Source organism: Narcine bancroftii, chromosome 7 (assembly GCF_036971445.1).
Source record: "Narcine bancroftii isolate sNarBan1 chromosome 7, sNarBan1.hap1, whole genome shotgun sequence".
NCBI lineage: Eukaryota > Metazoa > Chordata > Chondrichthyes > Torpediniformes > Narcinidae > Narcine > Narcine bancroftii.
Genome location: NC_091475.1, coordinates 30123626 through 30137918, shown reverse-complemented (window position 1 = coordinate 30137918; position 14293 = coordinate 30123626). Strand labels below are relative to the sequence as shown.

The 14293-nt window shown below is 38.9% G+C and overlaps 1 protein-coding gene across 12 annotated transcripts in view; it reads left to right on the top strand.

Moving 5' to 3' along the window:
• Window positions 1-14293, top strand: part of usp9 (ubiquitin specific peptidase 9) — a 263780-nt gene that overhangs the window by 156701 nt on the left and 92786 nt on the right. For all 12 annotated transcript variants that reach the window (XM_069889325.1, XM_069889327.1, XM_069889332.1 and 9 more), the window contains 2 exons: window positions 1899-2048; window positions 3553-3673. In XM_069889325.1, coding sequence (XP_069745426.1) covers window positions 1899-2048; window positions 3553-3673 — 271 coding nt within the window. The remainder of the gene's footprint in view (window positions 1-1898; window positions 2049-3552; window positions 3674-14293) is intronic.

Sequence of the window (14293 nt, the reverse complement as noted above, 5' to 3'; positions counted from 1 at the left end):
CCTTCCAAAAAGAGCAATTAAAGGACATTTCCAATTTTAAATTTAGATTAGCTGATAATGTTTGAAAAACATCCAACATTTTTCGAAGCTTAGGCATGTCCAAAACATATTAACTAAAGAGCTATCACCTGTTTTACGTTTGTCACAAAGGATTCATATGTGAATAAAAAGGGACAATTTAACTTTAGGCATGTGGACTATTTAAATTGCAACAAGCAATGCCATGCACAAAACGAAGTAGTATTAAATTAAAAATAGAATCCCAAACCTCATTGGAGAACAAAATGTTCAAATCTTGTTCACAGACGAGGCTTGTCTGAAAGTAACCACGCTGTCATAAAAAGAGATATTAAGCCTTTATAAGGAGATTGTAGTTCAAATAATGTATCAACACTATTTGTCTCAGGGATTATTTGTCTCTGAGATCGAACAAAGTGTCTAAATAAATTTTAGGTAAGTTGAATTTTACCACCAATTGTTCAAAAGATGTAAAATTGTTGTCAATAAAAAGGTCTTTAAAACATTTAATACCCAATCTGTGCCAGTCAATTAAAGGCAGAGCCTTGCAAAGAATGTTGAAAAAGGCGATTGGATATAATAGGGCTGGCAAGAGAAAAACTCTGAAATTTAAAAAAAATCTAAATTGTGCCCATATCCTCAAAATTGTGCCCCTATCCTAAATTATCTGATTATCATTTCATTTATATAGCGAAGGGGACCCCAGAATTGCCAACATGGAAGTATTTTTAACACAATTTAATTCAGTTTCTACCCATTAAGGACATTATCAAATTGTAGAGGGTGGGAGGTTATATGGGGTAAAATACTATGTATTTATTTGTATCTTTATTGTATGACTTATGATCAATAATAAAAAAATTTTTTAATTTGTAGCAAAAGAATCAAGTTACATATATTGACAGCCCAATAATAAAATCTAAAATTAGGAAACACCAAACCACCATTCCTTTTGGCTTTCTGAAGATGAACTTTATTTAAGCAGTGGCATTTTCCTTGCCAGATATAACATATAAGCAAATCAAGTAAATCCAAAAAAGTTTTAGGATTGAAAAAATTGGTATAGATTGGAAGAGATACAAAAATTTAGGTGAAATATTCATTTCAAATTATTTGAATTAATACTACAAATCATAGAAAAAGATATGGGTGACAATCTTATTAAGAGCAATTTTACATGAGAAAATTTTTCCTTAAAAAGATGTTTATAACTCCTTGCCAAGATAAGTGAATTGATCCTTCACAAAAGTAAAAGTTCACTCTTATGCAGATTCAGCTTGTACCCTGAAAACTGACTGAATTGTGATGACAAAGATAGTATGCTTGGTAAGGAAGCATCTGGATGAGAGAAAAAGTAAACTTTATGTTCAATGCCCTTCCTATAAATCCCTGAAAAATCTCTACAGACACGAAGGGCAATTGCTAATGGTTCCAAGACCAAATCAACCTTGATGAGTACCCCAATGAAGATAAAAATGTTTTGATTGTTGAAGATTAGTAAGAATTGAAGCAGAAGAACATAAACGGAATAATTTAATCCATTTAATAAAACTAGACTTCAATTTTGAGGTGGTAACTGAAATTGATAGAAGATAACAGTGGCAGAGCAAGATTACAAATCTTCATCAGGTCACAGAAAAAGCTTTAAATGTGGAGGAAAATGCTGGTGCCTCCGTTCAATACACAAAGCTCTTTTTAATAAAAGGTGACACATCAGGTGTGGTATGTTCAAAGGAGGCTGAAATTAGATTCAAAATTAACATGAGAGCAGAAAAAAAATACAGAAGTTTTAAATTATACTTTATACAAAACCATTTTAATTACCATTGAAAGAGAAAATTGTATTATATCTCTGTTGATGAGTGTTTTTTTTTTAAAAGCTTATTACAGCCAAGCTAACACAGATAAGTGCAAATATGCCATCAAGTCCTGATAGCTCATCTGATTCTTCAACTGGTTCCCCTGGAAATCATGGTAACCACTACAGTGATGGCCCTAATCCTGAGGTCGAAAGCTGTTTGCCTGGAGTGGTAAGCAAGTTGCAATCATAAACCACATTGTCAGAAATGTTTCTATAAGTGTTTTAACTTAATTTAGACAACATCTAATAAGACTTTTGTTTGGACTGTTTCTATGTACTTCAAAGGATCATTGAAATAATTTTAAAATGGAAGGTATTTGGGGTCATTGATCCATGCTCGTTTAAAAAGAGTTGACAGGCTAATACCATATTCCCTATTCTTTAAATATTTAAATATCAGAATACTTTTGAAACCTGATTAAAACTTCTGCCTCCAGCATCCTTTGAAGCAATAAATTCTATACCTAGCAACTCATACTCATGACCTTTGCATTGCCCTATTACAGGTATTTGTCTGAGACATCTTCTCTTCCACTTTCCTCCCAGTTCTGAAGAAAGCTTAATTCTGTTTCTCTTTCTCCAGATGCTGCTTGACCTGCTGGGTGGTTTCATCTATTTCTGATTTTCTTTATCTTCATTTTATTTGCTTTTGTTGTTTACTCTAGCCTGCTTTCGATTCCGCTTTTCATTCTGACTGCCGCTCTACTGATATCATAAAGACCAATGGTCTGAGGTGAACATCTGCATTGATGAATCTCAAAACACTTTTTCACATTCCCACTATGTCCCCAAGTGATTTACTGCCATAGTAGTGTATTCAGTGTATTTGCTATTGTGACATTGGAAACAAAATAGCCAACTTGTATGCTACTGTTGCTAATGTCTAATCAATTTTGCTGATCAATGAAAATTATTAACCAGGAGACTTGGGCCTCATTTCATCCAGGTAGAACCTTTAATGCAGCATGCAGTTCTGGTGTAGTGGCAGCTGACAGGCTAATACCATGGACGTGAATGCAGAACCATTGACTCTTAAACTAAGAGTGTACAGAACAATTGAGTGCACACAGATGTGAATTAATCAATAGGGCAAGAGGGAGATGTAAGCTTTTCTCACCCTGGAGTTGGTAGGAATCTGAGACTCATTACTCAAAACATTTGTTAAAGTAAAAATGATCATTAAATTTTGAAATCACTCAAGCAAGACTGTAGTCCAGCAGCTAGAAACCGAAGTTATGCTGACTGACTCTTCAATTTGCATCGTCAAATTAAATACTTTCTTAGCGTCAACCTTGTAATTGATTGTGCAGGCCATCTACAAACATTGCACTATTGGAGATATTTTGGCAAGGTTGATAATGGATGGCATTTAATATCATGCTTGTATTCTACAGTTCCTGTGTATTCCTGCTAATTAGAGGAGAATTTTTGATTTTAAAGATTTTCCATTGCTGTCTTGCCAATAATTGAAGATAAGACTCTTTAAATAATGATAATCACATCATAAGAATATTCAGAATTACTTCAGCACTTTTTTTGATTTGTAATCACATATTTTAAAGAAAGATGCTGTCTGTTTGCTCACATTGATGTCTCACCCATTTTGATGTTCAGATGCATTGTGTTTTAATTTGGATAATAACTTGGCCATTTTAAATCTTTTCCTTCTGCAGATAATGTCCTTGCATCCACAATACATTTCCTTTCTCTGGCAAGTTGCAGATCTTGGCAGTAGCCTGAACATGCCACTTCTGAGAGATGGTGCGCGTATCCTTATGAAACTCATGCCTCCTGGTAAGATAACTTAGTAAAAGGTGGAACTATATTGTCAAGTGACATTGGTTGAGAGTATTGCATTAAATTTTTGGTATTTTGAACCTCGACAAATGGTAAACACTTCCAGTGGAGTTATAAAAGAAAATGAGACTTCTCTTGCTAACATGAGGGATTAGAGATGTTTGTGGTGAATCTGTTGTTATGAATATGATTTGTCATGCATTATTAAATTATGTTTATTCCACTGGTATAAGAATTTATGAACTTGTGTATGTAGTATGGAATCAGGATCATGGTTGGTTTTGTGAATTTGATTTTGTTGAATTCGTTAGGATGGTTGAAATTCAGTTGTGGATGAATGGCAGAAATATTTGGTTAAAGAGCAGTCATGGTTTGCAAACTGTTAGGATATTCTGGATGTTCTGTTATAGGCAAAAGGGGAAAGAGCAATTTAAGGTGTATCTTATTTTTCCGTATTCTTTAATGAAACTGAATATAATTGACATCTGTTCATTGTCTCTGTATGTGAAGTCTGTTGACTCAGCTAATGACTATTTTTTAATATGTTGCCTTGTATTATAAATTTTTGTCCAGCATTAAGGAAATATACCCAATTTTTTTCTCTCAGTCTATTGCTGAGTGTTTTCCTCTGGACTATTGCCATTTTTTTCCAAAGGATATGATTACCTGCTGACAAAAAAAAGGATGAGGGCTGTTATGTTGTGCCAAAGATGTTTTGATCTTGATTTTGAATTTCACTGAACGCAGTAAATGACATTAATGTTCCTAACGGCTATTTGAGCTGTGAAAAGTAATATTTTAGTTAAATTGGATGTAATCAAATGGACAAGATGGTGTGTCAATTGGAAACTAGATTTCTGTTGAATTTGAATGTTTTGATTTTGCAACCAATACTATGGTTACTTAAAATAGTATATGGTATTGATTGCAAATTCCAATTAAGTGCTTCAAACGCAATCTATTGCTTGCAAAATTCTGACGTAAGGTCCCTGATATGAAACATTGTCTAATTTATTTTTCCACAAATGATTGATGGCTGAGTTCTTCCATATTACGCTTTTGTTTCAGATTATAACAAATGCAGTTTTATTTATTTTTTATTTCATCCAATGTTGGGTTAAAAATTACAGCAATCACTTGTCATGTTCTGAATGCCTCCAAATTTAAATGAAGTTTCAAAAGTGTCAATCTTGCTGCATCTTAGTGCATACATGGAATTGTCACTCTTTCTTTAAAGATATTTATTTCTGCCATTATGCTATTTGGCAAATAGGAAGCTTTTGAGTGTAATCTTCGTAAGAACTTCCCTTATAAATCAGGCACATTCATTGTATTTTTTCATTGATGTACAAGCCTGAAATCTTGTAAATAATAAGCTGTCAATGGTCTGTCTGGCTTTTTCTTCATGTCACATTGTTAGTTGACAGACAAGCCCTTTTGACAATACAAGGTATATCCAGACCTGAAGAATAATAAGAAATAGAAGCACTTGACCCCAGCATCTGCAGTCTTTCTTGTTTAACACCATGTCTGTTTTGCCAATGTAACTGAAATCATATTTGATTCTTCCCTCAGTGCCATTTTTTTTTGTACTGACCTCTTGTTTCTTGATTCTCTCAATATCTGGAAAAAAAAATCACAATGTGCTATTTTAAGAAATTTCTTCTCAATGCAACCCTGACTGGCTGATGCCATATTTTGAGTTTGTGACTCTGATCCAGAGATCCCATTTTCATATCTATTCAGTCAAACCCTGTTAGAATTTTACATCTTTTAATGAGATAATCCTCATTCTTCTAAACCTGAGTAATTATTCAGTCTGCTTCTTGTTATTTCCATTGTACATTTGATGGAGCATCTCTCCATCACAAATTTATTCATCTCATGGGAGGGAGAACAGAGCTGTTCACAGTGCCCTCCATAATGTTTGGGACAAGTCACTTTTTTCCTTTATTTTCCCCTGTGCTCCAGTTTTAAATTTTTAATTAAAATGCACATTCCAGAGTTTATTGAAGATTATTTGATTATATTTTGGTATGACCATGTAGAAATTACAGCACTTTTTACACACAGTCCCTCATTTCAGATGCAAATCATGTGTTAGCCACAGAAAGGATGGCCAGATTACAGTTTGCCAGAAGTATTAGATCCTGCAGAATTCTGGAAAAAGGTCTTGTAGACAAATGAGACCAAGATTAACCTGTATCAGAGGGATTAAGCAAGAGCAAAGTGTGGAGTCATATAGGAACTGTCCAAGATTCAATGCATACTACCTTTGCTGCAGTTTGCTTCTTGCAGTGCAGCCTCTGTATTTCTGTTTGTGAAGCCTTCTGTGGACAGTAGTCATTGACATATCACACCTACTTCCTGAAGCATGCTTTCAATCTGTCGGACATACGTTTGGGGATTTTTCTTCATTATGATGAGAATTCTTCTGTCATCAGCAGTGGAGCTTTTCCTTGGAAGACCAGTCCTTTTGTGAATACTAAGCTCACCAGTTCACTCTTTCTTAATGATGTTCCAAACTGTTGATTTTGGTCATCCTAAGGTTTGTGCAATGTCTCTTATTGTTTCTTGTTTTTAAGCCTCACCATGGCTTCTTTAACTTTCATTAGGACAACTCTAATCCTCGCGTTGAAAAAATGGCAACTAGATTCCAAAGGTGATTAAAGTTCAGAATCAAGCTTTGCTCTATTATACCTGCACCAATGAAGCAATTAAACATACCTAAGTACCTGTGAAGCCAAATGACCCAAACATTATGGTGCCCTAAAATGAGGGAACTATGTATAAAAAGTGTTGTAATTTCAATCACAAGTGAATTGCTTGATTACAAATGTAAAACTCTTGAGCACAGAGGCAAATAAATGTAAAAGGAGTCTTTGTCCCAAACATTATGGAGAGCACAGTATTTCAAGTTTTCAGACTGCTAACTGAATTGGTCTTTTAGTTACACCACAACTCCAATTGTCCAAAATGGTTGGGACCAGGCCCATTTTAGATAAACGGTTTTATCAGAAAACAGGTCTTTTTTTTAAAAAAACAGCCCAGTAGCAACAGCAAATCACTTATAACTGTTTAAACAAACAATGTAAGGATTTTTAAGCACCAAAATAATGTTAAATTCTCACCAAATAAAATGCTGGCCACTGTCAATCATCATCATCTCCACACCAAGGCCCTGCTCGTGCCGAGAGCTTGAGGTCCCTGCTGCCTCAGGGAGCCCAAGGACCCTGGTCAGTTTGGCTCCAAAAAAATTTTGGATGAGGATTTCCGATATCTTTGTTTATCTGAATTTTTTTTTAATTCGGATAACTGAGGATTTTGGAGATCTGATTTCGGATAATCGGAGTTGTACTATAATCTTCTTTAATCTTTGTCACATTAAGTAATCATGATTGACTTTTATAAGGACCCAGATAGGAGATCTCAAATAAAATTCAGCTTTAATGAGACATTTTCATCAAGATCAAGGAATGATCTTCACTCTTGGAAAAGTAAGCTCTCATTTTGTCCTACAATGTTAGAACCAATTGTTTTTCAAAATCATTTTGAATTTATTGCTGACCCAAAATATTGACTGTTCATTTCTCTCCCTGGATACTCTTTGACCTATTGAGTCCCTCCAATTTCTTTTTATTTGCTGCAAATTTTTGCAGTACTTGTGTTTCACTTTTGCTGCAATTTTGTCATCCTAAGAATCTGAGCTGTCTTTGAATATTGAATATTTGTAAATGGCCTTAAAGTTGATATTTCCAAGATGAAAATATGACAGCCCTTTTTATGCACTAAATTGTTGTCAGTACCTGTAATTAACTTCTTAAAATTCCACCTTGCACATTATAAATATACTTATCCACATGAGTCTCATTACCAAGAAATGTATATTTTCATACCCTTCTTCTTCCCCCTCATGAAAAGTACAAGGCAAAGCAAGCAAGTTTTTCCACTCCCTACTGCTCCAGTACCATGTGTTACTGCTCCAGTTCCATGTGTTACTGCTCCAGTTCCATGTGTTACTGCTCCAGTTCCATGTGTTACTGCTCCAGTACCATGTGTTACTGCTCCGCATTCTAGAGATGGCAACAGGTTGAAATACATTTTTGCCACATATTTGAGTTAAGCCAGCCACTCTCAACCTTTTTGTTTTACTATGGTCCCCTTTGGACTTGGAACAAAGTTTTTGGGCCCCTGTCCTTGTGAAGCAGTCAAGTTCTGTTGGTTTCTTCCATACTGTACCAACTAAATAAAAAACATAAAAAATATTTTATTATTACTGTCTATGCCCTCCCCATAAATATTTGTGGCCCCCATTGAGAATGGCTGGTTTAAATTGTCTGTATTCTTGTTAGGGATGAAAAAAGACAATCACAAGAACTTCTCTGAAAGTAACAAAACCTTGGCTATGTTAATTGGATTAAACATAAAGTTATGTTCAGAAGAATGGTGAGAGTAGCTCAAGTATTCCCCTTAATTACAGTGATGGTGTTTCTTATGAATAATTAGTGAAAATGCATGCTTATGTCAGAAGGAAAGAAGTTTAAGATAAATATTGTAGCGGCCGCGCACGGAGATGTGAACCGGCCCACAAAATGGCTGACAACCACGTGCACCTGGGGGTGACACCGGCTATCGTCCCAGGTGACCTACACACGACGAGAAGATGGGGAACTCTGGTGGAGACGCCGACAAACTCGAGATCGGCGCTACATTGGTGACCCTGACAAATTCAACTGACATTTGGACCCGAAGATGACGGATCAAGCGGAGCCAGCATCCATCACATGGACTCCCTCAGTCTACTGACGTTCTGGGTGTCGCAGCTGCACATGTGGTTCGAGCAGGCCAAGGCCCAGTTCCAGCTTCACTGCATCACTGCCAGTGGCATCCGCTACTTCTCTGTTGTGAGCGCCTTCGATCAAGACACAGCGGCAAGGGTCTTGATTTCCTACGGCAGCCTCCAGTGCAAAGCAAATACACAGCCCTCAAAGAGCGACTAACCTGCACTTTCAGGCTTTCCCAACACAAGCGCACCGCCCGATTGCTACATATGAATGGACTGTCTCCCCTAATGAACGAGATGCTCGCATTACCCGAGGACCACAAGTCTTGCCTGCTCTTCAAACAGATCTTCTTGGAGCAACTTCCCAAGGATATATGGCTCTTGCTCACAGACAAGAACTTCAAAGGGCCTCGGAGGGTTGCCGCCTGGGCGGACATGCTCTGGAGAGCGAGAGTACGCCAGCGCCATCGTAGACCACATCAGCAAGCCCCATGAACAGCCCCTAGCACGATCAAGGCCAGTGGAAGGCAAGTGAACAACCCGGGATGGCAATGCTACTACCACCAACGATGGGGTATGGAGGCCTGTCGATGCCGACCACCCTGCAGGTTTTTGGGAAATGCCCTGGCCAATCGTCATTGCTGGCTGCAGCAGTTGGCCCATGTGATAGCCTCTTCCACGTCTGGGACTTGCTGTCGAGCAGGCGTTTCCTGGTCGACACAGGTTCTGAGATGAGCATCCTACACCCTGCAAGCCTTGATGCCCACTGCGGCAACCAGAGCCTAACACTGAGAGCAGCCAACAGGTCCTGCATTTGAACGGTCAGAACCCGCACCATCCCCCTTCGTTTCAGCCACAGCAGCTTTACATGGGCCTTTAGCCTTGCGTTAATGGCACAATCGTGGTAGTGGCGCAATCGTATCTGGGGGCTGACTCCTTTGGGCCCACTCCTAGCTGGTTAACCTCAAGGGATAGTGCTTGGTGCATGCCAGAAGCTTTCAGACTCTGCCTCCGGGGCAGACCAAGCTACCCACCCCCCCACTCTCCAACAATGAATTTGCCCACATCCTGCCGGTGTTCCCCTCGATAGTGATGCCATAGTGCTCCTCAGCTGAGCCAAAGCATGGGGTAAGGCACCACATACTGACCAAGAGCCCCAAGCTCCATACCAGGGCAAGCTAACTCCTTCCTGAGAAGCTCAATCTGACGACGGAGGAGTTCAAAAAGATGGAGGAGCATGGGATTGTGTGACACTCCAACTGTCTATGGGCCTCTCCCCTCCACACGGTGCCCAAATAAGCAGGGGGTTGGAGAATATGCGTGGACCACTGCCAACTCAATGAGGCCACCACACCTGACTGATATCCTGTGCCTCATATCCAAGACTTTGCCATCAACCTCCAAGGGGCAAGGGTGTTCTCCAATGTGGATCTCATCCAGGGGTACTACCAAATCCCAGTTCACCCCCAGGATGTCCCCAAGACTGTAGTCATAACTCCCTATGGTTTATTCGAATTTTTCTATGTCCTTCGGTTTGAAGAATGTGGCACAAGCTTTCCAGTGGCTTATGGACGCAGTGGGCCAGGACTTCCCATTTGCGTTTATCTATTTGGATAAAAGCCACAGCTGAAAAGACCATGCCGCCCGCCTAAGACAGCTGTGCACCTGGCTGAGTGAGTTCGGGCTGACCATCAACCCTGCTAAGTGCCTGTTCAGTCTAGACACCATCAACTTCCTGGGGCACAGAATTAACAGGCACGGGACCACACCCCAACTTGAGAAGATTGGGCAGCCTGGCACTTTGCTAAGTCACACTTGGTAAAAGGACTGCAGGAATTCGCCAGTATGATAAACTTTTACCACGTGTTCATACTGGCAGCAGCAAGCTTCATGTGCCCCCTATTTGCACTGATGACCAGCAATGCAAAGGACATTCTTTGGGATGAGAAATCCTCCAGGGCATTCCAGAGTGCCAAAGATGCACTAGCCAATGCCACCCTCCTAGTCCACCCTAGTCTGTAGGCATCTACTACTCTAAATGTCGGCACCTCCAGCACAGCGCTGGGGGGTGTCCTTGAACAACTCATCGAGAAGTGACAACTCCTGGCCTTTTTTAAGCAGTCACCTCCACATCTCTCAGAACTCAAATACAGTGTTTTCGACCGGGAGCTGTTCGTGCTGCACCTGGCGGTGAGACATTTCCTAACTTTTTGGAAGGCTAGCAATTCAGGGTGTTCATTGACCACAATCCATAAACTTTAGCTTTCCATAAGGTATTGGACCCATGGTTAGCCTGATAGCAGAGACACTTGCCCTATGTAACCCAATTTACCACGGACATTCAACATATCGTGGGGTAAAACACTCTGACACACCCGCGATCGAGTCAATACCCACCCTGTCCCAAGGGGTTGTCTAAGGGTGGAGGGCGTCCCTTTCAGCCCATGTAACCTGACACTTGTGTGACATTTTTACCAGCAGCCCACACCCCCATCATCTTGGCTGCATGGAGACGCTAGGTTTTCAAGGCTATCTTCAACCTGGTGCACCCTGCCATCTGTGCCACGGTCAAAATGGTGGCCAACAGGTTTGTCTGGCATGGCCTCCATAAACAGGTCAGCCAGTGTGCCAAGGCCTGTACAAACTCAGTCCTCCAAAGTGCAGGTTCACACCGGAGCGTCCACACAGACTTTTGAGCTGGTGCAGCGCAGATTCAGCCACATGAACATTGACTTAGTGGGACCATTACCGGTTTCCCGTGGGGCTAGGGTAGACTACTCCATAGTGGCCAGAGGCAGTCCCACTGGCTGATACCACCACAGAAACCAGCACCAGGGCACTTGTTGACATATGGGTGTCCCAATTCGGGGTCCTGGAGCACCTCGCCTCAGACAGGCGGACAGTTCAACTCTGGGCGGTGCTTACTGACTAACTTTCTGGGGACGCAGCTCCACCATACCACGGCGTATCACCCACAGGCCAACGGGTTGGTGATGTGTTTCCCCAGGCACCTCAAGCCACCCTTGATGGCCCAGCTCAAGGGTCCAAGCTGGGTGGACGAACTGCCTTGGGACCTGCTGGGAATCTGTTGTGCCAAAGAAGGTCTTCAATGCCTTGCTGGTGAAGATGGTCTTTTTTTTTAAACTTTATTTAAGATTTTATAACATGAATAACATATAGGATTACATTTTTAAAAAATTAAGAATAAAATTACAATACAGTATCAGTAATCTAAATAAACTATACCCTCTCCAATAATTATTACACATTAATAACCCAACTCAAATTAGTCCAATCCCCCTTCCCCCCAAAATAAAGAGTGAAGAATTAATAAAGTTAATAATATATGAGAAAAAAACCCACTTACAAAAAAAAGCAAAAACATAACCGATTAAAATACTAACAAAAAGAAAAGTAATTAATACTAAAATATCAGACTTAAAAAACATTTAAATCAAACTTAAATGCATATATTTAACTCAAACTTAATATAAAAAATTAGTAAAGTTAGTAACATCTATCAAAAATTCTTAAACAATAATCAATTCTTAAAAAAAATTGTAGCATGAAAAAAAGATGAAAAAAAAACTTTCTCTATAGAGATAAACCTTCACCAAATATCAACTAACTTCACATCTATCATCATATTAGTCACGTAAACCACCATCTTAAAACAAAATTCAAACCTCATTAAGCATTGTACAATTCAATTTTAGTACTCTTCCACCATTTTTCCCTTTTACTCTTGAATAGTTATCCAATAAAAGCTCCAATACCATATTTAAATATCCCCAATCATTACGTTAAAATTCAGATATCCAAATAAAAACACATCTACAACGAAATCTACATCTTCAACAAATGGAGCATAAACCACAAACAAAATTCAAGCCTCATTAAGAATTGTACAATTCAATTTATAACTTTCACCATTATTCCCTTCGTTCTATAACTAAAATAGCAAAATAATATACACCAGAATTACCACTCCTTCACCTTAAAGTTACAGAAAAAATATAAAAAAAAGCTTATCCATCACATTCACATTTAAATTTCAGATATTCCTTATCTACTGAATAAACTTTACAAAAAAAACCAAATCAATTTTTAGTTTTTTAAACAATCAACTACTTTCTTATGCTTTTTTTTTAATATTTAAACAAAAAAATCCCGTTCACTCTTTAATCTAATAATACAAAAAAAATGAAAAAAAACGGGTAGGAGGTTAAAAATACCCCCTCCCGTCTAAACCGCGCAATGCGGTAACTCCCAAAAAAAAATGGGTGTGAGATAACTCACATGTAGCAGATGACTTTCAGGAAATAGTGCCTATCCAGTTCTCTCCCCCAACTCTCACTTCATCTTAATTAACATCATCATTATTTAATATCCTTTTTTTAAAAAAAACATTAAAAAAAGGACAACTCTTCTTTTAATCAGCTCCAACTGCCGAGTCACCATTACAAACATTCCTTCTTGGAGCACGGCTCTTTTCTTCCATCTCTTGTCTCCTTAGAGATCGCGGCGGACTATGTCTCTGTTGAAGCTGAGTAATTGGCAGCTCTTGAGCAAATGCTATAGCTTCCTTTGGAGAATCAAAGACATTTGGTTGGCAACCATCTTGGAAAACCTTCAAAACAGCTGGATATCTAAAGGTTGCCTTGTAACCTTTCTTCCACAACAACTCTTTAGCAGGATTGAATTCCCGTCGTTGGAACATAACTTCTTGACTCAAATCCACATAGAAGAAATCTATTATTTTGAATCATCAAGGGTGATTTTCTCTGTTGTGCATTTCTAATAGCCACTCGTAAAATTATTTCTCTGTCGTAATAATTCAAGCAACGAACCAAAACAGGTCTTGGACTTTGACCTGAAATAGGTATTATAGTATTATACCTTCCGGGAAATGTTCTTGACCCAGCACCTGCGGAATCCATTCAGTAAAAAATTTTCTTGGGTCTGGTCCCTCCATACCTTCCGGCAAACCAAAAATCTTTATATTGTTCCGTCTGGATTGGTTTTCCAAATAATCAATCTTTTTCACCAAATTTTTATTTTGAGATTGTAAGTCTTCGACCATTTTGGTCACATCAAAAACTTGATCCCGTATTTCGTCTATATCTTCTTCACACAAATTAAATTTATCTCTCACTTCAAGCTTAAAAGCTCCAAACTCAGCCATCTGTTGAGAATGTATTTTCACCAGTGTATTAAACCTAGTACCAAGTTCAGTCATAATCTTGGATAATCCCTGCATTGTATAAGATCATTTAGATTCAAGATCCACAAAAATCTTTTCAATTGGAAGAGATTTTTGCTCAACAGATTCCTTCTTCTTCTGCATAACCAAAGGATCTTCTGTTCCTTCCTTCATTCTGGTTGCCTTCCTTGTAGTATGACTGCGTGTGGAAACCCCAGCCACAGCCTCTCCAGCAATGACTGGAGGACGCTGGCCGGGGTTTTCCCCAGTCCATAATGTATTAAGTTCTCCCAGTGCATCAAATTGTATAGGTTTTTCTATCTCAAGAGATGCAGTTTGCAGCGCCACCTCTACAGTTGTCAAATGCCTTTGAGTAACTCTTTGTTCTAAAGGCTGTTTGGCGCCCTCTTTAGGGGGCTCTACCGATGTAACATAGAGCTCTACATCCGAACACTGTACCTCTCTCCTGGGATCCATTTCACGCTGAGTCACGGTGTCTTTCCTGTAGGTAGGCTCCAAAACTTGAACTTTTGGAAAATGTAGTTTTTTGATGATCTGTTGTCGTTTTTTTTGCTCTTTTCCACCAATTGTACCATCATAAGTTAAATTAACAGCACTGAAATTATCCAAA